Genomic DNA, 24,424 nt, shown 5'->3' with positions numbered 1-24,424 from the left:
AACCAAAGTAAGAGACATGTCCTGACCGGCCCTCAGCAGGACCCGGACCGAGAAGCAGTTTCCGCGGGCTCCTTAGCCCTGGGCCAGGGCAGTTCCAGGAGCCGGAACTCGGCCGCTCCGTGCTCGGTGTATGCTCTGATAAGAGCAGGCTCCAAGAAGCACTCAGGCACTGAGCCTGAGTAATCTGTCTGCAAGCCGCAGGCGAATGGCAGCCTGAAATTACCTGTTCTATGGCTGAATGAGCTGCGGTCAGTCGAAAACAGGGATGGTGACGTCAGTTCTCCAAGATGGTGGCCGCTGGCCTCCTCTGTGGTCTGACCGGTGTGGAGAACCGAAATGGACCGCTTCCTTCCCCCGTCTCGAACCCAGAATTCAGCACTGAGTACGGTGCTTGCACGGCTGGCAGAAACTGCAGCGCTGTATCCCTGCGCCACTATCTCCTCCTCGTTTCCCAGCGCGCGCTGCAGACTCTAGCCGCGGGGCGATTTGCTGAATAAGCAGCGTTACCCTCCGTGTGACAAATCTCTCGCATTTGAGTCCCTGTAGCCGATCCTCGTGCGATGGAAATCCTTCCTCCAGGTTCCGGAGCACCCCACTATTGCTGGAAATTCCTAACAAGATAGCCTTTAGCCGTCCTGACTTGTCATACTCCCACACAGTGACGCGGCACACGGGGGCAATGCACTCCCCTCGACGCCATCTTCCAGCCTTCTCTCCGGTTGGTAGGCTTTTGATGGCATCTTCTATTTCATTGATTGAGATTGAACTGCTCAAATTGTGTATATCCTCCTGGTTCAGTTTGGGTAGGTCATATGTCTTTAGAAATTTGTGGATGTTGTTGAGATTTTCTATTTTATCGTAGTATAAATTTTCTAAATAGTTTCTGATTATCTTCTGTATTTTAGTAGTGTCCATTGTAATATTTCCTTTTCATCATGAATTTTAGTAATTTTTCTCTTTTTCTTTGTTAGCGTGGTTAATGTTTTATCATTTATTTTTTTTAAAGAACCAACTTTTTGTTTTATCAGTTTTTGAATTCTTTTGTTTCAGTTTTATTGATTTCAGCTCTGATTTTAATTATTTCCTGTTTTCTCCTGCTTTACATGTTGATTTGTTCCTTTTAGATGTTGATTTGTTTTTTCCTGCTTTAGATGTTGATTTGTTCTTTTTTTCCTAGGGCTTTGAGATATAATGTTAGGTCTTTTATTTGTTGACTTTTTATTCTTTTAATGAATTTTCTCAGTGTAATGAACTTTCCTCCTAGCACTGCCATCGTGGTGTCACAGAGATTTTGTCTTATCACTATTCTTATTTACCTCTAAGTTTCTTTTTATTTCATGCCTGATTTCTTTTGTTATCTTTTAGTCATTGAATAGTGTATTATTTAGCCTCCCCGTGTTAGAGTTTCTTCTATTTTTTATTTTATAATTGATCTCTAATTTCATTCCATTATGATCTGATAGGATGCAGGGTATATTATCTCTGTTTTTTTCCCCAAGAGTTGCTTAATGGCATAAGGTATGGTCTGTTTTAGAGATGGATCCATGTGCTGCTGATAAGACAGTGTGCTCACTCATTGATGGATGAAATATTCTATATATGTCTGTTAAGTCTAAATTATTGATTGTATTATTGAGTTGTATAGTTTCTTTGTTTAGTTTTTGTTTGGAAGATCTACCCAGTAGTGAGAGAGGTATGTTAAAGTCACCCGGAATTATTGTGTTGTGGTCTATTTGACTCTTGAATTTGAGAAAGGCTTGTTTGATGTACATAGATGCTCCATTGTTTGAAGCATAAATATTTACGATTGTTATGTCTTCTTGATGCATAATTCCCTTAAGTAGTATGAAATGTCTTTCTTTGTCCCTTCTGATTAACTGGCTTGAAGTCCACTTTATCTGATAAGAGGCTTGTTTATGTGATCCATGTGAATGGTGTTTTTTTCCCATCCTTTCATCTTCAGTCTGTGGCTGTCTTTGCCTATGAGGTGAGTCTCTTGGAGATGGTATAGTTTTGGGTCTTGTTTTTTTCATCCAATCTACCAGTCTGTGTCTTTTGATTAATGAGTTTAGGCTATTAATGTTCAAGGTTATTATGGAGATATGATATGTGTTCCTGGTCTTATTTGTTTATTTCTAGTTTTTAATTTGAATTAGTTTCTTCTTTGATTGACTATTCCTTTACTATAGTTTCTCCCTTTGCTGCTTTTCACTTTTCTTTCTTTCTTTCTTTTTTTTTTTTTCATTTTATCTTTGTGGAATATTTTGTTGAGAATATTCTGAAGTGTAGGTGGAGTTCCTGGTGGCAGGGTTTAGGTTAAGGGAGGCTTTAGGCTCTTTGCTGGATGCTGATTGGTCTTGATTGGCACCTCCAGCACCCAGTACTTGCTGGTCCACTCTGAAAGACTTTACCTCATGGATCTTACCTGGGTTCAACTCATGTGGTGGAGGAGCCAATTCTTAGTCCCCCTACATCACCTGTATACCCTGTTGTAGGAGACAGACCAGATAGCAGGAAACAGTTTTTATTTGGCTGCAGCCAGGTTCAGAGGGCATAGCTTTCGCTGTAATCAATTAATCCTCTGAACCTCGGGTTCAGGTAGTTTCAGAACTTTATACCCAGCATGTAAGGGGAGGGTCTCAGAAGTTCACAGTCTGTAGAAGTTCACATAGAAGCAGTTTTTTCTTTCACTGTTCTGGGCAAGTTAACCTTTCAAGGACAACACTGAGAAGGGGAGAGCTTCTTCTCTCCTCTCTTTCCTCCCGTAGCCAACTTTTACCATGGAGCCCAATTGATAACTTCTCTTATCTTAGAAATGTAGACATCTCTGTGAAGCTCCAGCTCAAGGCCAGAGGCCTTGTCAAAGGATTTGTCTTTTTATTATCACATTTTACATTTGCAAACACACTTTTACAGACTACTATACTGGATAAATGTTTATGAAAAACTAGTAAAGGGGCATTGAGCACCTAGAGTGCTGATTTCTTCCAGGCCACTGGCCAACTACAATAGAGCAATAGGAAAATAGGAAGTCTGCCTACATTGAACTCTTTTTGTAGAGACTCTTTCGCTGATAAACCTAAAATCAATTACGGTGAAGATTTCTGGAGAAGCTTAGTTAAGATTTTCTGTGGAGAAGGGGGTACCACTACAACCACACGTTTCTTGGTCTCAGGTTCAGTTTCCAAACAATCTCTTCAGTCCCTGCCCTTCTGAGTTTTTGGACAGATGCATCTCTCCAAGCTGCTCCTGTAAGCAGTCACATTGGAGGGGGAAGGGTAGAGCCTGGTGGGTTTCCTCGACCAGTTGTCCCCTGAGTAAACCTGTCTCCCCATTTGATTTTATTCTGGTTACTTAAGCACACTCCATGTCGTGCAGCATGTGTTTATTGGCCATGTATTTCAGGCCAAACTTGGTTTGCCAGGAATCTGCCCCCTAAGGTGCCAGCCCCTGTGCTGCAGCTGCAAAATGGTTCCTTCCTTTGTCCTCCATATGCCACCTAGAGAGATGGTGACTTCTTTCCCAACACACAGATATCATGCATCATGTCCTTCACGTTTGTTGGGAAATGTCTTTGGTCTCTAAATGCTCCAAACCCACATGCTCTGCACTGCCTCTGAAAAATGCAGGTTCCTTTAATTCCCTTATCCCTCTACTATGTTCATGGTAGGAGCTTCTGTCCAGGCTGTGACAGCAGCTGTGAGGCTGGGTTTTTTTTTCCTTATTATATCCAACCTTTTGTGTCCACAGTCTGCTTTGAATGTGCAGTTTTAGGTTCCAGTAAAGCTCCCCTGCCTTTTTTTTTTTTTTTGGTCACCTACCTTGTGGAGAAGCTGCCCTGTCTGCTTTCTTGGTTTCACACTACGGAGCTGCTATTAAGCTGTAAATTTCATATATATGTGGACCTTTTGTGTGTGTATGTGTGTGTGTGTGTGTGTGTGTGTGTGTTTGTGTTTACTGGGGATGGATCCAGGGCATTCTACCATTACATACTTAGCCCTTTTTATTTTGACACAGGGTTTCACTAAGTGGCCCAGGCTTGCCTTGAACTTGGTGTTCCTCCTGACTCAGCCACTTGAGTCACTGGGATTACAGGCATGCACCACTGTTACTGGCTCATTTTGGAGCTTTTTAATAAAACTTCAGTTCACTGTGTTATCATATTTTCCTATGGATATGACCTATTTATTTTTAAAAACTATTTTAGAGCATGCGTAGATGCACAGCAAAATTGAGAGGAAGATGCCTTCCTCCTTTATCAACGGCTCCAACTAGAGTGGCACAGTTACAATTGATGAACCTACTGATTCATTATTATTACCTGAAGCCCATGGTTACCATGAGGGTTCACTTTTGGTGTTGCACATTCTATGGTTTTAGACAAATTTATGATTGATTGCACATATCTAATGTGATAGTTATTGTACAGTATTTTCATTCAGTGCCTTAAATATTGTCTATGCTCTGCCTATTCATCCCTTCTTCTCCCTTAGTTTTTGGCGACCATTTATTATACCCATTTTTTTTTTTTAAGAATGTCATGTAGCTGGAATCATAACATACTGCCTTTTCAGGTTGGTTTCTTTGATTTAAGATGCATTTAAGTGTCTTCCATGTCTACACGTGACTTGAGAGCTGCTCACCCTCCCCTGCTTCCTCCCCCCATTGTCCCAGGGCTTTGCATATGCTAGGCAAGTGCTCTACCACTGAGCTATACCCTCAGCTCTGAGAACTCATTTATTTTTAGTACTGAATAATAACCTATTGTCTGGATATAACACATTTTATCCTTGTACCTACTGTGGGGCATCTTGATTTCTTCCAGGTTGTAGCAATTATGAAGAAAGCTGCTATAAACATCTGTGCAGAATTTTTTCTGTGTGGACATGTTTTTAACTCCTTTTGGTCAATCCAAGGAGCACATTGCTAGACCAGATGGTAAGGTTTGTTGTTGTAAGAAATGTCAAACTGTCTGAGAAGTGGCTATCCCATTTTGCATTTCTTCCAGTAATGAATGAGTCTGTGGTTGAATGTTCTTAATATCTTTTGTTATCACTCTTCTGGATTTTGGTCACTCTAATAAGGTATATACTAGTATCTATATACTAGTATCTCATTGTTCTGATTTGCATTTCCCTGATGACATGACGTGGAAAATCTTTTTATATGCTCATTTGCTTTTTGTATATCCCCTTTGGGGAGGTGTTAAAGTTTTTTGCCCCTCCCCTTTATTTTAATTAAAACATTTTGCTCTTGCCAGGTACTATGGTATACCCCTATAATTCCATGGCTTGGCAGCCTGAGGCAGGAGGATTGCAAGTCAGAGGCCAGCCTCCACAGTTCAGGAATTCCTTAAGCAATTTAGCAAGACCCTGTTTCACAATTTATAAAAAAAGGATTGGGAATGTAGCTCAGTGTAAAGCATCCCTGAGTTCTATTCCTGATACCCAAAACAAACAAACAAACAAACAAACAAACAAACAAAATAACTATGTTCTTCTTGTTGAGTTTTAATGCTTCTTTTTATAATTTGGAGAATAGTCCTTTATCGTTTGTTTGCAAATATTAAGTTCTGTGACTTGTTTTTCATTCTCTGGGCAGTGTCTGTCATGGATCAGTTATTTTTAATTTTAATGAAAATGAAATCCAGGTTACCAGTTCTTTTATGGATCATGATTTTGGTGTCATGTAAATTGATGTATAGTTTTTGGTGTCTGCTTTTGTTTTCCCGTCAATACAAATAGATACACACAGATGTGCATATATGTATGTGTATGTGTGTACCTCCACACTGATACATCCTACCAATTATTTACTACTCTGCTATTTCTTTCCAAAACACTAAGTTCCAGAGACAACTCCATAGTGATATATGGATAGATTGCTCATTCCTATTTGCAGTTGCATATAATACTTAATTGTGTGGATATTTAGTGTGTTCTCTAGTGATAGACAATTGGGTTGTTTATCTTCTGTTTTTAAAATAATGTCATGTGTCTTTTGTGTGTGTATGTTAGGAATAGAAACATAAAAGTGGATTTATTCAAAGAGTAAATACATGTATTTCTGTAATATTTATTACAAAATTTCAATCATTCAGTAAATTGAAAGACTGCTATAGTGAATACTTCATACCTGTCAACTAGATGTTACCTAATGGCAGTATCGATTTACTAGTTGTTTGTTCATCTCGCTGACTGTATATTAACTATCTTAATTTATTTTTCAAAATAAATTGCAGGTATGTTCCCCTAAATATTTCAGCACATATACCATCATTAATATTTATATATTTTCTTTCTTTAATGTAAAACTTAATATCATGAAATCTGCAATTTCTAAGTGTACATTTGCTGATTTTGATGAATGTGTATATCTGTGTCACCCAAACCCCCAGTAAAATGTAGAACATTACCATCAACCCAACAAGTCTTTTATGCTGCTTTTCATAGATTGTGGGTCCTTTCCCCTTTTAATAGTTAATCCTTGACTCTGCACTGTCAGAAGTTACTATTTTGAGTGTCTTTTGACATGTATTCTATAAAGGATTTTGAATGTATTTTAATCACATGTTGAATTAGTTTCCTAAGGGACAGTAGAGAAAAGGTGTGTGTGGAGTTGGGTGAGAGAGAGGGAGAATAATTTGAGGGGTGAGCTATTGTTAAAATTTTCCTTTTTTAAAGTGTGTATTCCAAAGGTAACAACACATCGTTTTCATTTTTTTCCCCCACATTTTAAATTTGATGCATTATAGTTCTACATAATGGTGGGAGTTGTGGTTACATGTTCATACATGAAAAAATATAGTTTTGCGAATATCACTCCACAATTTATTTTTAATATATTTTTTCCTAATTTTTCAAGCACCCCTGCTACTTTGGAACAGAACTACATAGTTTGTGAGCTGCAGCAAAAAATAAGTGTGCTGTATTCCTTTTTGAGAAGTCATCTGAAGAAGAAGAGTATTGTGTTTTTCTCTAGTTGCAAAGAGGTACCAACTGTTTATTTTTCTTTCTGAACTTACTCATGTTGAATCATTTCCTTTGAGATATCAAATTTCAGTTAGGCAAATATTATATTGTATGAGACACACAGTGCTAGGTGAGGTGAGGGATCCATAGATAATGAGAATCCTGTGTTGCTGTAAATAAATTATCCACGGGTGAGACTTTTATCTCCATGAGGGTAGAAACTATCAGTCTTCTTCAATATTGTGCTAGGTGCTAATAATCCTGGAAACATAGTAGCCTCCAGTAAATATTGGTAGAATAAACAATCCTTAGCTTGGCTGAGCAGAGGCTTTCATAATCTGACACCTTTCCTACTCTCCATGAATATGGAACTGAATATGCTCGCTCTCTCTTTTTTCCCCCCATGTCTCTTACCTTTGTTCATACTGATTTGTTTGGGCTGCCCTTCTTGCATCCTTTCACCCACATACAGGATAAATATTTGGTGCTCTTTAAAGCTGAGCTCAAATATTATACCTGAAAGTCTCTCTCTGACTCTCTCTGATGCTCTTTTAGAATCAGTTATCCCTTTCCTATCTTTTTGCGATGTTTGTTTATATCCTTATTTGGTTAATAAAGTGTTCTTCATGAACTCTTGCCCTGTGTTAGGAATAGGGGATTCAGAGATACGTGAGAACATTTCATCTCCTTCTTTTTTTTTTTTTTTAAATATTTAATTTTTAGGTGTAGATGGACACAACACAATGCCTTTATTTTTTAAGTGGTGCTGAGGATCGAACCCAGGTCCCACCTGTGCTAGGCAAGCGCTCTACCGCTGAGCCACAATCCCAGCCCCTCATCTCCTTCTTTAAGGATAAGTGATTATGGTTGATTTTTGTATACCACTTTTCATTTGTATTTCAGATTTTTGATAACATATGAGCATATAATAGATCAATTCTAGATATATTCCCTAATAATAGTTTACCATAAGTATGCAGGTGAGTTTCCCTCCAGCTTCTTGAAAGGCAAGTAGTGGTCTGTTCTGTTGTCCACTGAACCCTATCCTTTTGCCATGTAATGAATGACTTCAGATCTTCTTAGTGTCTATTTTAGATTTTCAAAACTTTGTCTCCTAGATACTGGAAAATTATTTTCAGAATCCTTTAAAGTTTCTACTCTGTAATGTTTGCTTTTTTCTTTGCCACAGTGGACAGTTGTCTCTCCCTTGTGTCTATGACCCACCCTTCTTGTGTGCTCCATTCCCTTTTGCAAGGCCTTTGCCACTGCAAATGTCTCCTTTGTTCCACATTTTCTTTTCTCCTTACTCTTCAGCAATGCCAGTATTAAGGGGGAAAACCAAACAAAACATATCCTGTGTCCCTTTCCAGTCACTGCCTTTTTCTCTGCTCTTCACAGCAGTCTCTTCTAAAAACTTACTTTCCTGGCTGAACCACTTTCTTACCTCCTGTTCTTTACTAAGCCCTTCACTGAATCAGCCCGTCAGAGAGAAAGCTTTCCAGAGTGAGTGCTAAGTTATCAGTCTTTATTTTATTTGTCCTCTCAGAAGCATTAGCTACAGCTGATCATTCCCTATTGAAACACTTTAGGCTTTTGTGACTCCACACTCATTAGCTTGTCATCCCATTCTGCTTTCTGACTGCTCTATTTTGAACTCCTTTGCTGAGTTTGCCTTTGTTTGACCATTGCAATTGGAGTGCCTCTGACCTGTCTACTCTGCTCTTTTTCCATCTCTGCCTTCTTTGTGAGAAAATTTATTAGTTTTATGGTTATAAATTCCACCTGTATGCTAACTGGAAAATTCATGTATCAAGCTCTCACTTCTTCTCTGATCTCCAGATTTATGTATTCCCTTGGATACTTCCAGTGATTACTAGAAGGTTTTGCAAATAGAATATAATAAAAACAATTAAAGAGTTCCTGTTCTTGGATCTGTTTTCCCCAACTCTTTTCTATCTCATTAAGTTACAGAATCCTTAATTCCTCTCTGTTTTAATCCCATACTCAAGCTGTTGATTACACATTAGCTCTACCATTTCTCATCCACCTCCATCTCCTCTGTTCTAGTGCAGTATGGACCGCGCTTAACCTTCTCTTAGCCTCCTATTTCTTTCCTCATTCCCTCACTTTGTTTCCTTTGGTTTTTCCACTTTATAGCCAGAGTGACCTTTGGAAAGTCAACACAAGAATAATCATTGCTTTGCTTAAAATCCTTCAGTTACTTTTTCTGTCAATTAGAATCAAACTCCATGCTTAAAACCTCAATGACTTTATTCAACAGATGTCTTTCACGCTAGCAGATTTGTTAAAAAGAGCAGGAATTCAAGGTCAATCTTGGTTCAAGATTCAGATTTACAAAGTTTTCATAAACTTAATTTATACTTTCTAATTTTCCACATATACTTTTTCTAAGATTGATTTGCCTGAGAGTGCATCTGTAGTCCACAAGTCTCCTTAACTATTTCCCCTTCTATGGTGGCCCTTTTTATATCTTTACAAGAAAAAGGAATAAGTCCATTTATCCTTAATCTTGCCGGTACCTTATTTCAGAATCAGAACCTCCCTGACATTAGAGAATTACTGTTGAGAAAGTGAATGACACTAATGATTGGGTAGTAAGTCACTGTGGTTTCCCATTCTTTATTTTGAATAGAATTGAAGAGAGACTTAAATGGAGTTCTAGCTGTATTATAAGTAATCTTTGGTCATCTGTCATTGTGATTTTTGGCAGATTTTATAGGAGTTGAAAGGGATAAGCCTTTTTTTGAGTCCATCTTCTGTATTTATGTAGATAGATTTTATTAATTTAGGTTAGAAAGAGAAATTGGGAATAAAATGCTAAACTGTTTTGTCCAGCAGTCCATACAATACATTTAAGAAATATAAATACAAGTGAATTAAAACCAAAAAATCTTGGTCTATACATTGAGATGTATTTACAGTATACATTTTTTTTTGATACTGGGATTAAACCTAGCCTTTTTCTTTTTGTACCAGGGATTGAATTCCAGGGGTGTTTAATCACTGAGCCACATCCCCAGCCCTTTCTTATATTTTATTAGATACAGGGTCTCGCTGAGTTGCTTAGGACCTCGAAAGTTGCTGAGGCTGACTTTGAACTTTTGATCCTACTGCCTTAGCCTCTAGAGTTGCTGAGATAACAGGTGTGTGTCACCGTGCCTGGCTAAAATACAAGTTTATTTATGTCTAATGTCTATTAAACTCAACATCTCTTATTTTGGTCATTTCTGTGTTCATATTGTAATAATTGCTTAGTCTGACAAGAAAATTAATATGGCCTTATGAACATAGGAAATTAAATGTAACACTGAAATTTATGAAATAGAATGTGATCAGTAAGGAGCTTTCAGGCTTAAAACATAATATGCAGTTCTGTGAGGTCAGGAACTAGAAATGAGTTAAAGGAGGAAAGGGAATAAAATTTCTGTAAAGAAGTGTCTTTACATATTGGTTACTTTGGTTGTTGGCCTATAGTTCTATTTAGAATGCATTGGACATTTGTAGAAGAAAGAAAAAGTTTTAAAACATCCGTTTAAATAGAAATTGCCTTTTTATAATTATTTAAATTTGGAAAGATTTTAGATGTCAACTGAAATATATTTTTCCTTTCACAATTCTTTTAGGAAATATGAGAGCAAAATTGTTTGAAGACCCTAAATTCCATTTGCCTTTTCTCTGCTCCATATTTAACTGTTTTTTTTTTTTTTTAAATTTCAAACTGGCAAAATTTGTGTTCTGGATGCATTTTCAGTGCATTTTTGCTGTTTATCTTGTAAGCCTTACTGTTGCCATCCAGAAGTACCAAACTCATTCTTTTGTTAATGCCTAGGTTCAGTACCTGTACCGAGTTTTCTGTCGGCTTCGCCCTGGTATTTCTATCCTTGCTCTCCATGGTCGACAACAACAGATGAGAAGAATGGAAGTCTATAATGAATTTGTCCGCAAGAGAGCTGCAGTACTCTTTGCTACGGATATTGCAGCCAGGGGGCTGGGTAAGAAAACTTACTACAATGAAATGTCTGTGATCATGGGAACCATAGTTTAATTTTAAGGTGTATTTTTGGAAATCTAATGGATTTAAATAATTGGACTTTTCTTGTGGGAGAAATAAGTAAATAAGTTAATTAACATTAAGGATGTGTCAGTGAAACATTCTGTAATATATGTATCTTTTGTACTTTTACTAGTGTTTCATGATATAATTACATCATAGTACCTGAAGAGTCTGTAAAGCCAAAGGAGGGTTTAAAGATGTGAAAAAAATTCCTTTTTTTTTAAAATTGGAAATGTGTTGATATTATAATTCATTTAATGAAAATCTGTGAAGTCCATCCTTTTACCCTTCTAATTTTTATTTAAAAATTGCTGTTTTAAGCCAGGTACAGTGGTGTACGCGTATAATCCCAATGACTTAGAAGACTGTGGCAGGAGGATCATAGGTTCTAAGCCAGCCTCAGTAATTTAGTGAGACTCTGTCTCAAAAGAAAAAATTAAAAGGCCTGGGAATGTGGCTCAGTGGTTAAGCACCCCTGGGTTCAGTCCCTAGTATGGGGGGAAAATGGCTGTTTAATGTACTTAAAATTTATTTTAAAAATTCTATGATACTCATGTTTAACTTATGGCTTTGGAGGAGTAAGATGGGCATAGAAGTAGAAATAGTCTAGAGGTAGGAATAAGAGGTGAGAATAAATAGGTGGTAGCTTTGTTTTATTGTATTTATTAACTGTGGCAAATTTCAAACCTGCACAAAGAATAGGTCCTACGTACTCTGATACACACATTACTCCACTTTAATAATTATTTTTATCATGATCATCCTCCTGCCTCTGTTCTAAAGCATCAGTTTGTTAACGTGTGACTAGAGACAGTAGCCAAGTATGCATATTTTAAAAACTAGTTTTTACTCAGCCCAATGACAATTCCCCTACAACCTGCATTGTTCTTTGACTATGTAGTTTTGAAACATTTTGTGATTTTCTCCCCCAAATTATATCTGACTTTTGAACTTAAAGTAGTTCCAGGTTAACCAAAGCATGTTTTAAACTGAAGTTTATTCCTTTTATGATCTCATTTTGCAAAATAATAATTCAGAAAACTCACAATAAACACAGTAGCCACAACAGATAGTAATATTTTGTCACATTTTCCTTGGATTCTGTTAAATATTAATTGATGTAGTCCTTTTTGAACCCTCTCTCTCTTTCTCATTTTACTCCTATACCTCCTATCAAACAGTTACTATCATATATTTGGAATAGAGCCTTTAAGTTTTCTACATCTGGTTCAGTGAATTGTAAGGTAAAAATTAATTAGCAGGTCTGTGAACTGTAAATAGAGTTGGGGAGAATATGGTTTTCAGGGCTGGGGATGTGGCTCAAGCGGTAGCCACTCGCCTGGCATGCGTGCGGCCCGGGTTCGATCCTCAGCACCGCAAATAGACAAAGATGTTGTGTCCACCAAATACTAGATAATAAATATTAAAATTCTCTCTCTCTCTCCCTCTCTCTCTTTCTTTAAAAAAAAATATGGTTTTCAGTAATCTTTGATTGAAATTTAGCTCTATGAATGTAAGCAACAAACTATCATAGTTTTAATAGTTCCTGTGACTTTGTCACCAGTTAAAATCATATTTTCATTATATATTGTTATGGGTATCTTGGAAAATTATTTATACTTACATTATTAATTACATTATAGTGCTTATTAGACCCACAATGAGGTTGTGTTAATGTTTTAGTAAGTCTATACATTAGTATATAAAAAAATAATAAAAATAAAAATGTTTTATTGTAAATACTATAAATATTTTCTCTTATAACCTGTGTTTTGCTTTGTTAAAATCATTCTGAGATGGGGGTTAGAGTCTTTAATTATAGCACAAAAAGGATCAAGAGCCTCAATTTTGGTTTATTAAAAGTACTTTGTGGGACTGGGGTGTTGCTCAGTGGTAGCATGCTTGCCTAGCATGTGTGAAGCACTGGGTTTGAGTCTCAGCACTGCATATAAATAAATAAAACAACAAGTAAAAAAATATTTAAAAGAAAGTACTTTGTGAATATATTATCTTAGGTGATAGAAAAACTCTTTTATTATAAACAGTAACGTAAGGGCTAGTCTTTAACTTGCTCTTGAGGTCTTTCCATAGTGATGTATAAAGATTTAATGTGTTTATATAGTGTCACATAGAAAGAATTTATTCAGTTACATGACTCTTCCTATAACAATGGACACTTAGGTTTTCAGTTTTTGTACATAAAAATGTGCAGTGAATATTCTGAGCTTTCCTGTCCCCATCCAAGAACAATTTCAGAATACATTTGTATCTTCTTACTTTATTTTAGTTTTAATTTTATTTTTTAATAAAATTATGTGGGGTAATGAGTTCAAATGAACAGACCCTGCTCTAGCCCTCTTTTTTCCCCTAGAGGCAACTATTTAAAAATCTTACTTGGTGTTTAGCTCTATTTAACTAAGTAATCTTATACTACCACTTAATGACAGCGTGTTTAGAAATTACTCCTTTTATTAACTCTCATAATTATCTGTCTTCTGCTAATCCCCATCTTTTTTATATTGTTATATCATGAGTTTCGGCTAGATAAACACTTTGTGTTTACATTGTTTTGACTATAGTTTCTGCTGAGGGAAGTAGTACTGTTTCCTGTCTCATACTGTTGTTACAAAATTTGTTTAGTTTTATGTGTTCCCAATTCTGTGTTCTCAAATGTTCTAGCAGTTACATGCCTAGTTTTCTAAGAGTGGAAACACAGTTCTAATTTTCTCTTTATTATCTAGACTTGTTGACTAATGGCTGTCATTGCGAGGGGATTTGGACAAAGTCTATTATTTTGTGGAGGATTTAAAATGTTGAGTTCTATTCGTTTTCAAATATTTAATTCCTCTAGATAAGGGACCCTCAATCTCATATAAATTAATCTTGCTGCTGTCTCTGGGGAAGACTAGCAAGGAAGTTGGCACCAAGGCCTTCCAGGAAGCATGAAGACTTTGCCTCAGGATCCCTTTTTTCACTCTGGCTCTGTTGCCCTCCTTTCTGCTCTATCTGGTACCCTAGAGTTTGGAGTCTTTCTCTGGCAAAAAACTTTTCTCCAAGAGACCCAGTTATATTGGGTGAGGTAGGAGGCCTGAGTTCAAGTGCTGCTTTCAATCTGTTGATAGCCCTGCAATATGCCTTTCCTTCTGACTTCCTTCTGAAGTACCTTTTACTTCAAGTTCTGAGAGAATTGCTTTAAATGTTTTTCTTGACTTTGTCCCTGTACTAAATTTTAACCTTTTTGGGTAGGCTGTATCACTTAATACTTATAGGTATCAAACTCATTATCTTTCAACATTTTTTTTGTACCAGTCATTGAACCCAGGGATACTTAACCACTGAGCCACATCCCTAGTCCTTTTTATTTTTTTCTTTTGAGACAAGGTCTTGCTAAGTTGCTTATGGCCTTGCTAAGTTGCTGAGGCTGGCTTTGAATTTGCGATTCTTCTGCCTCAGCCTCCCAAGCTACTGGGATTACAGGTGTATATGTGTGCCATGATGCCCATTTTTTTTTTTTTTTTGGTGTTCAGCCCTTTTCTCTGATGAAAGTTATCTGAAATCCTCATAGCAAAATTCATAAGTGATCAGAGGTAGTTCTGTTGAGAGGATTCTGAGAATGAATGAAAACTGCTGTAGCCATAAGTATGTAGGGAGTAATAATTGCTAGGAATCAGGGACAAGGATCTCAAAAAAGAACAATTCAATCCAGAGATGGGACTAGCAGGTAAAGTAAACCTCCCTTTAAATTTAGAATCCAGTTATATAGTTCACCCCAAGAAGAGTGTTTCTTTTTAAGATTATTAAACATCAGGGTATTTCATTATTTGCTTGACACAAAGCAATTTGTCCTGTGTCAGTTGTGAAATAATCTTTACATTCAAATACTGTAATTAGTTTTAGTTCACTTTGTCCAAGAAGCAGTGTTTATTATCTCTTGGTTCTTGCAATTAATTTTATTTTTAGTAGAGTTCACAGTTGATATTAGTTTGTGTTGGCAGGCAATATTGTAAAATAAAAATAGTACAGTGGGCAGATCTTGAAACTGATTTTTTAAAATTTTTAACCTGATATTCCTTCTGTGTAGATTTTCCAGCTGTAAATTGGGTTCTTCAGTTTGATTGTCCAGAGGATGCCAACACATATATTCACAGAGCAGGTAGAACTGCCAGGTAGGTGTCCTAGCCCATTTCTTTGCTTTTGGTACAATTTAAGTAACAAAACATGCTTCCCCATCTTCAAAGAATGGAGAAGTTAGGTGAGTATTGGTTTGGCATTTGGAGTGTGGTTTGATAGCAACCTGACAGCTGTTGTGAATCATTATGGCTGAGACTTGATTAATGTTAAGAAAAATCCATTAATCTTATTTTAGTTTCTTGTTTGACTTTACTTATTCTAAACTTTTCACCCAAACTGCTCACTGAACATCATTCATTGAATCCTAATGATCTTTCCAATTTCAGATGAGAAAACTGAGTCTTTAAGCAGGTAAACAATGTGTTCAAAGATACACAGGGCCAGGATTTGAACCTGGGCAGTCAGACTCCTCTGGTCCCATCTTGTATTCTTACTTCTGTGTTATAGGCTTTATTAAAGGGAAGGTATTTTGGAGTCTTGATTTCCTTTTTTTCCCTTTCTTCCTAGTGGGAATTGAGGTATTGGTAAATACTTTTAGTTTTCTATATTTTCCTTCTCCACACCCCTTATATGTGATCAAAATCTATATAGAAATTGTCTACAAAAGAAGACATCAAAGTGCGAGGCCCTGCGTTCGATCTTCAGCATCACATATAAATAAATAAAATCAAGGTATTGTGTCTAACTACAACTAAAAAATAAATATAAAAAAAAAGTCACAGTGATTTGGGACTGAAATATAAAAATATATCTGAATAAATAAAAAAGATCATACAAGATGCGATTGAGTTGCATTGAAGCTAAAAGATGTGTGCTGGTGGTAGAATTGTAAATGGCTAACAGCTTTTTAGGTAGCATTTGGTAAGACTTATCCAAAGCATTACAGTACTTCTTTTTGCCTTAGTAATTCTGCATCCAGAAATTGATCATAAGAAAACGGGTGAATCAGTAAGAAATATTCTTACTGATATTTATAATGTTTTTCTTGGAAAAACACTCATTGTGATTAATATTTAGTTTTTTTTTTAACTTATGATTAGTCACAGATGGACTATTTCTTCAGTTTTACATTTTCTTCCCATTTTCCTTTTCATCAAAACTTAATGATTGGGTACTTAGAGGGATTTTGATGTGGTTCTAACTGGACTAGCAATTGCTTCTGATTTCAAGCCATGAACATGTAAGGCTTTCTCAGGGATGATAGGATCTTTAGACTCAAGGTTTAAATCTTCATCTGAGCAAAGACTGTGAATATACTTCTGGCAGGCTTGATATATATTTTCCCTCCACCAGCCCTGTGCCCACAACAGGTATAATTTGTCTTCTATAGATAATCCTTTGTTTAAAGGATTATCTAGGAATTTCCTTTGGGATTTATCATTCTTCTATTTTTACATCATATTTCCTGGATATCCTTGAAAGATAACAAAATAATATTTTGGAACATGGTGGCCCTTGTTTCCGTTGAAATGAAAGTTGTTCATTGTTTTACTCAGCTTTTTCACCGCTGTGACCAAAAAGACCTGACAAGAATAATCAGAGGAGAAAAAGTTTGAGGCTCACAGTTTCAGAAGTCTCAGTCCATAGATGGCTGACTCCATTCCTCAGGGTCTTAGGTGAGACAGAACATCATGGCGGAAGGATGTGGTGGAAGAAAGCAGGTTAGGACATGGCTACCGAGAGAGAGAGAGAGAGAGAGAGAGAGAGAGAGAGAGAGAGAGAGATATCTTTGCTCAAGAAGGAACAAATATAAACAAGAGAGAGAGAGAGAGAGAGAGAGAGAGAGAGATATCTCTTTACTCAAGAAGGAACAAATATAAACCCTAAAGATACAATCCCTGGGACCCTCTTTCTGTAGGCCACACCCTCCCTGCCTACACTTACCACCCAGTTAATCTGTATCTGGCTAACAAAAGTAGGTCCTAGCTTATATCTAAGAAATTCACATTTAACTTAAATTAATACAAATGAAAATGGTCTTTTCACTATTATTTCTACTTACAAACCAATTATCAGGGGGTTAATGCACTGGTTAGGTTAACCCAGTCATTTCACCTCTAAACTTTCTTAAGTTTTCTCACATATGAGTTTTTAGGGGCACATAATCTAATCCATAACATTTCAAGTTCTTTCATAGCTTAACTAATAGAGCTTTTCTTATTATTTTCATAAAATAAGTTGAATGTCTAAGTGTCTGTCTTTTGATAGATTCGAAGTTATCTTGTAGGCTGCCTTCAAAATTGGCTCTAATCAAAATGTACTTTCTTACTTGTGTTTCTTTTAACTCCATGAAAGAAGGGAGACAACAGTTTAGTAGTAAAAGGCTTCTAAAATAGAATTTTTATACTAGAATATTCAAAAGTAAGTCTTTCAATTATAATTAATGATAATTAGTGATAAAATATTTGAACAAGCACTAGATAGGACTATGCTCTATATAAGATGTAATTGTATATTCAAACAAACTAGACTTTCGATTTTTTTTTTCTGAGATCTAAGAAAAATAGGACATGGATAGAACAATAGCTTGTTCCACTTTTCATTTTATAAGAAGGTACATAATGTCACAGAGGTCTTGAATCTGTTGGGTGCATGTTTGGATTATGGTTCATAATGAGATGTTCTGAGAAGTTATTAGTGGTGGTTGGTGGGATATATCTTGTTCCATTGTTTAGTTCTTCTCAGTTAATGTGTAATAATTATACCTTTGTACTTGTACCCTCACACATCTGTATTTTGTGGTCCTTTGAGTCTTTGGATAGCTAAAGTTGCATATGGTGTCTCACAACTTACCAGGGGATTACTTACAGGTCTTGTAGATGTGCCAATCATGTGTATGTGGATAGGGCAGACTAATTCTTTCATAGAATGTTTAGCAGTATTGTGTATTTTTCCTAAATGAAGACTGTTGAACATTTCATTATATCAGGAAAAAGTCCAAGAAGGGGAAATATTTTGGGTTCTTGGTTCTGATGAAGTTGCTGAAAATCTAATGTTGAACATGTGCTGTGGTGAGCATTAAATTGGGCAATAATGACTGAGATGAAAAAAGAACAACATAAAGATTATGTTTGAAGAGAATGCTAATGAAAAAAATGGTATAATGTAGTTTCTAATACGGCCATTGATTTTAAAAGTAGAAATCTGTTTGACTATTCATAACAGCTAACTATATTCTGAATTTACCATTTTATATGTATAATCAGTGAAAAGGTTATCATATATAATTCTTATCTTTTCCCTGGCAGTTCAAAAGTTGCCATTAATGGACTTAGAAATAATTAGAAAGTTTCGTGGGCCATGAGACTGAATAATTGAGTTAAATAAAGGCTAAATGAAAATTTGAAACTAATTAAAATCCTGTGTTAGGCTGTAATTAAAATAGGGTTTGTCAGATAGTGTTTGCTTTTGGAATTAAACTAAAATACATGAATATAGGAGACTGAATTCATTAGCAAAGTAGCTAAGGTACGTGGGAATCTGTATTTTTTTCTATGTTTTAGCTAAATAAGAGTAAAGGGTGATTCAGATACTTAACATCTTGAGGTGCTTTGTATTAATTGATTTACCTGTCTAGAATTCATTGGACCTACAGCAAGCAGTTGAGAAATTTTCTTGTTTTCTTAACTATTCATGCCCCTTTTAACAAAACAATCTTCTTGTGAGACAAATGAGGCAAGAGATATAAATTTTTTTTAATGCTATATCCTGTGGTATATTCTGCCATTAAGAAGCATTTCTCTGTAGGGCTATCAGTTTTTGGTACTCAAAAAAACTAAGTTCTTTTATTTCTTATAAAAATGTGTAGGTGAAAATAGAAATTTGGGAATGAAAGGTAGACACAAATCAGATACTTCTATTTGGGGAGAATAGGGTAGCCCTGGGTAGAAGATAGGGGCTTATATGTAACTTTTATTTTCCAGTGTACTCGGAAATAAGATCATTTCAGCAACATTCCATTTTCACCTTATTTACTGGTTTGCATTTTGTGGCTGAGATTTTGTGAATAATTTAGGTAGCTGACTGTGATTCCACTAGGGGACAGCAGAGGCCAAACCTTTGCATTGTACACTTGCTGACTGTAGTATCAATTTCATAAAAATCAAGCTAGAAACTGGTTAAAATTCTTAATGACTTGAGAAGGATTCATGGTTTGTATAATGTACTTGTACTTTAAAGAATCAATGAGAAAAAAATTTTTGTGGAGTTTTTAATTGGTTTGTAAATAGAAATAATAGTGAAAAGACCATTTCTATTTGCATTAACTTAACTGTGAATTTCTTAGATGTAAGCCAGGACCTGCTTTTGTTAGCCAGATTCTCTCATTCCTTAGCTGAGATTTGTAAGGTTCTGTCTTTAGTCTGTGTTTTCCAAATGGAGGCTGATGCTCCCTGACATGGCCTTCTGTCTTTATTGATTTCTAGAATTTAAAGCCTTAATTTTGCCATAAAGCAAATTAACTCGTGTATTTTGTGTCTTGAAGCAGTGAAGAGCTGGGGTGGAATATAGCTGGTATAGCTGTGGAGGTAGACAGGGGCTGATACTTGTTAAGAGTTTGTCATTCCCCTAGCACTTCCCTCTGCCCTTGTTCCCTTACTGTCTACTAAATGCAGCAGGCACAGTGATCTTTTAAAACATAAGCTAGATCTTGTCACATCTCTGACTTCCCAGCTCAGAGTGACAGACAGTGACCTCCAGGGCCTATGCATTCATCCTTCACCCTGTTTGCTGTTCTTCCCTGTTTCTTAAATTTCATATTGGTCTTGGTGTTTCTTGTACATGCCAGGCATACTCATCTCTGAGGGCCTTTATATTAGCTCTTCTGCTGGACTGCTTTTTCCTGACTTATTGACATGGTTCTTTTTCTAACTCACCCCCCAGCAACTTCTCCTTAACTTGCTTTTTGTTTTCTTTTTTCCTCAACACTTATCACCTTCTATATTGAGTATTTGCTTGGTATTTTTCTTCTTTCTCTTACTAGATTGTAAGTTCTGTAAAGGCAAGAATGTTTGTCTTTTTATTGATGTATCTTAAGTGCTTAGAAAAGGGCATGAATATTAGACACTTGAGATAACAAATCAGGCTCATGAATCAGATTCTACCAAACACATTAATTACCCATCACTGCTATAAATTATCATCTTGCTTAGTGGCTTACAACAATAGCCTTTCTTAGTTTCTGTGGGTCAGGAATCCAGGTGTGGCACAGCTGGGTCCTCCAGCTTTGAGTCTAACAAAAGGGTGCTGTCAAGGTGTCATTAGTACTTGAAGTCTCAGCTGGAATAGATTCATTTCCAAGCTCACTCACATGATGTTTTGCAGATTCATTTCCTCCCTGACTATTGGTCAGAGGTACTTTCTAATTCCTTTTCATGTGGCTCCCTTTGAATGGAAGCTCACAAGACAACTAACCTAATCAGAGAGCAGATGAGAGAGCACAGGAGAGAAAATGGAAGTAATAGTGTTGTTTGTTACCTAAACTTGGAAGTCACACTTCATCTTTCCTGCATTATCCTAGTGCTTATACATGCCAGCCCTACTCCTTGTGGAGGGACTACAAAGAGGTGAATACCAAGAGGTGCAGATTGTTGGGAGCCATTTTAGGAATTACCTTCCACATCCAATGTCAGGCTTTACTAATTTCAAGGATAAAAGCAATTCCAAGGGTAGGTGGAACAGAAATAAGTCTAGGACCTCAGTTATCATTCATTGGCATATTTGGGACGTCTTTGGCCCAGATAAACACAGAAGACTAAATGATGTGTGTGGCATATCAATTAAACAGATGAGCTATTTATATACTTGGATATTTGGTCACAAAGCTCACTAGAAATGTACTTCTTGGATCTATAGATTGTGAACAACTTTGGTACAACCTATCCAAAGGTAAGTGCCTCATATATGAGGACTCATTCTACTAAATGCCATGTTTGCTTTCAAAGGGTTCTGTCATTTGTGTTTTATGAGGAGATTTGACCGTATCATTTTTGTTTGTTTGTGTTTTAAACTGGGACAACCTCTGTGCTACACCCAGGGTTTGAATGAATTGTTTTTCCAGTTACATTCCAAAATTTGATAAATATTTGTTGAGTAAATAAATGAATGGACTCATTTAGCCAATAGAGAACAACTTGTGGAAGAAGTTTTCTTATCAAGAAACTCCTTCCCAGAGACTTGAAGGTAAAATACATTTAAGATAACTCAGTTAAGTACCAGGCCTGGAATGAGTACTGAAGTCTCTAACTTCTTACTGCGATGCCTAAATCCAGCTGTTTTTACTTAATGGATTCTAATGGTTGTTGCTCCCCTGCATGGCTTTTAGAATGTATGAAAGCCAGGAGAAGAATGGTAGATGTCTTTACTTAAATTTGCTGCCCATTTGTAATCATGAAGATCAAGTAAAAATATATTTATTTTCCATCTTCATTTGGATTATGAGACAGGTTTCCCATAGTTGTTCAATTATTATCTTTAAAGTCAGAACACTTAGGTTTGAATTTGACTTGGTTACCTGCTGGGTATGTACCCTTGGATCAGTTTTTAACTTCTGAGACTGTTTTTTTCTGTAAAATGGTGTTAATCATCTCTCTCACTTATTTTCTGACACTACAATTTTAGGCAGTAGAATTTCATTTTTCTTTTTATTTTTAATCTATTAAAATTTAGTTTAGCATTTATGTTTTGGAAAGTAATCCCCTCCTCTCTCTTACTGAACCTGAACCTAGGGGTGCTTTACTATTGAGCCATCCCTAGTCCTTTCTTTTTTATTTTGTGACAGTCTTAAGTTGGTGAGGCTGGCTTTGAACTTGCATTTCTCTCTCACCTATCCTAGTTGCTGCAATTATAGGTGTGCGCTAGTGTGCCCAGCAGGATTTATTTTCTGAGAACAGTTGATAGAGTGCAATGATTTCTGTTCTTTCTTTGTGAACCTCTTAAATCTTTGTTCTTACATATAATATATGTTAACCAACCTGTTTTTTTTTCCTAATTATTTTATGGTGGATGAACTTCATTTGTCACTGAGCCTATCATGATATACCTTTTGGTAGCTTCTGAAATTCTAGGCTGCAGATGACTTTCTTTGTCCCAGAGTATATTCAAACATGCCATTTTTTTTCTTTTTAAAATAGATTAGAATCTTTAGACAGTCTATAAGTCAGATAGCCTTTTTCCTAGAGTAGTAAGCTTTCCTTTGTACCACATCGTGTAGGAGGAATAAGACTCTTGGACTTGGATTCCTTATGGCTGTCTTTCTGCATAGGTATGACAGACTGTACTTTTCTCCCACAGTGACATGAAATCTTAGGTATGGTTGTTACAGGTAAGGCTGAGATACAGGGAGAATAGTAGGAGAGATAGAGAGGGTAAAAGAGAAGGTACTATAGAATAGTAAGGGGTCATCAACAAATGTCTCCTTTTTTTCTTTTTTTGGGGGGTAGGTACCAGGGATTGAACCCAGGGGTGCTTTCTCACTGAGCTACATCCCCATCCCTTTTTATTTTTTATTTTGAGACAGGGCCTCACTAAGTTGCTGAAGCTGGCCTTGAACTTGGAATCCTCCTGTCTTAGCCTTCAGAATTACTGGGATAATAGGCATGTACTAACACGCCCGACTTGTCTATCTCTTGATGATGCTTGTATTGTGAACAATGTCTATAGTTTATTAATAGTCAGAATTATAGAATTTTTGATCCTAAAGGAAACCTAGATTCAGTTGTATACTGTATGAATCAGAAAATGTGGTAAATGGTGATGAAGTGTTTTATACAAAGTTTTTAGCTAATAAACAGTACAACAGGACAGCAGGAGATCCTCCCTTAGGCTTCCAAGTCTCCAGGATTATAGGCATTTGCCACTATGTCTGGCTTTTACTTGTTTTTAATAACTTGTTTATTTTATTATAAAAGCAGTGCTTAATCACTAGACAGATGCAATAATACCAAAATGGCAACACAGACAGGCACTAATGACAAAATCTCCAAAATCCCTAAAAAGAAAAATTTTAATGTATGCTATATGTATATACTTATTTTTTAAAATTACAGAAATGGAATTGTTCTAAATAGACCCTTTTATAACCCAGCTTGTGACATGGAGAACTGTCCCTACAGTTTTTTGTAAACAGTCATATTGTAGTAGGACAGTAGTTGGCACTATCAGTGAGCAAACTTTAAGGGACAGTTAGAGACTCAATTAGAATGGCATTGATGTTTGGGTAATCTGAAATGGAATAGTTAAGGATTATTGACTTTGGGGGAAAAAGGCACTTTATTGCCAAAATAGCAAGACTGCTTTCTTCACTTTGGGGAAAAAGGCACATTATTGCTAAAATAGCAAGATTGCTTTCCTTGCTTTGGCCAGTTTGTTTGTGTGTTATTTCAATGGAGGAATTGCCATGTGTACTCAAGCCAATAGTCTGGACATCTTATTTATCTAGAAATACTAGTGAACTGCAGGATTTGAGTATGTTCTTTATGTGAGTTAGACAGTTATGATCAATCTCTTGAGGATCTTTGTTTCTGGAGAGTCTTCTTGTATAATTGAAAAAGCATGGATTAAAAGTTTAAATCTTTGAAACGTAGTGACCAGCTGGCTTGAGGCCAGCTTCTTGGTCTGTCAGGAACTTCATTCGCTTCTTCTCTTGGTTTCTTTCTTTTTAGGATTGACAAATTAATGTGAATGAAGTTCTTAAAAAACTGGAAAGAGGGTCTCTCTCCATTACCATGCAATTTCCCTTTTCTCTCCCTTTCCCTCCCACCTCATGTATCTGTTTAATGTTAATCTTTTCTTCCTGCTCTTCCTCCCTGCTCTGTTCTTATTTGCTCTCATTATATCAAAGAAGACATTTGGTATTTGTTTTTTAGGGATTGGCTAGCTTCACTTAGCATAATCTGCTCTAGTGCTATCCATTTCATTGCAAATTCCATGATTTTGTCATTTTTCAGTGCTGCCTAATACTCATTGTGTATAAATGCCACATTTTTTTTTTATCCATTCATCTATTGAAGGGCATCTGGGTTGGTTCCACAGTCTAGCAATTGTGAATTGTGCTGCTATGAACATCGATGTAGCAGTATCCCTGTAGTACGCTCTTTTAAGGTCTTCAGTGAATAGTCCGAGAAGGGCAATAGCTGGGTCAAATGGTGACCCAGCAAAATTACATATAAGAGGTTGTGAGGGGAATGGGAAAATAAACAAGGAGAGAAATGAATTACAGTAGATGGGGTAGAGAGAGAAGATGGGAGGG

At 36.4% G+C, this 24,424-nt stretch overlaps 1 protein-coding gene across 3 annotated transcripts in view; it reads left to right on the top strand.

Annotated features, from left to right (window-relative positions):
- The window catches only part of Ddx10 (DEAD-box helicase 10), a 332,924-nt gene that overhangs the window by 25,625 nt on the left and 282,875 nt on the right, over window positions 1-24,424 (top strand). For all 3 annotated transcript variants that reach the window (XM_048795730.1, XM_048795729.1, XM_048795731.1), the window contains exons 7-9: window positions 6,865-6,991; window positions 10,822-10,984; window positions 15,128-15,212. In XM_048795730.1, coding sequence (XP_048651687.1) covers window positions 6,865-6,991; window positions 10,822-10,984; window positions 15,128-15,212 — 375 coding nt within the window. The remainder of the gene's footprint in view (window positions 1-6,864; window positions 6,992-10,821; window positions 10,985-15,127; window positions 15,213-24,424) is intronic.

The sequence above is a fragment of the Marmota marmota genome, unplaced genomic scaffold (assembly GCF_001458135.2).
Source record: "Marmota marmota marmota unplaced genomic scaffold, marMar, whole genome shotgun sequence".
Classification (NCBI taxonomy): domain Eukaryota; kingdom Metazoa; phylum Chordata; class Mammalia; order Rodentia; family Sciuridae; genus Marmota; species Marmota marmota.
The sequence above is the reverse complement of the archived record's forward strand: the minus strand, read 5'-3'. Positions and strand labels throughout refer to the sequence as shown.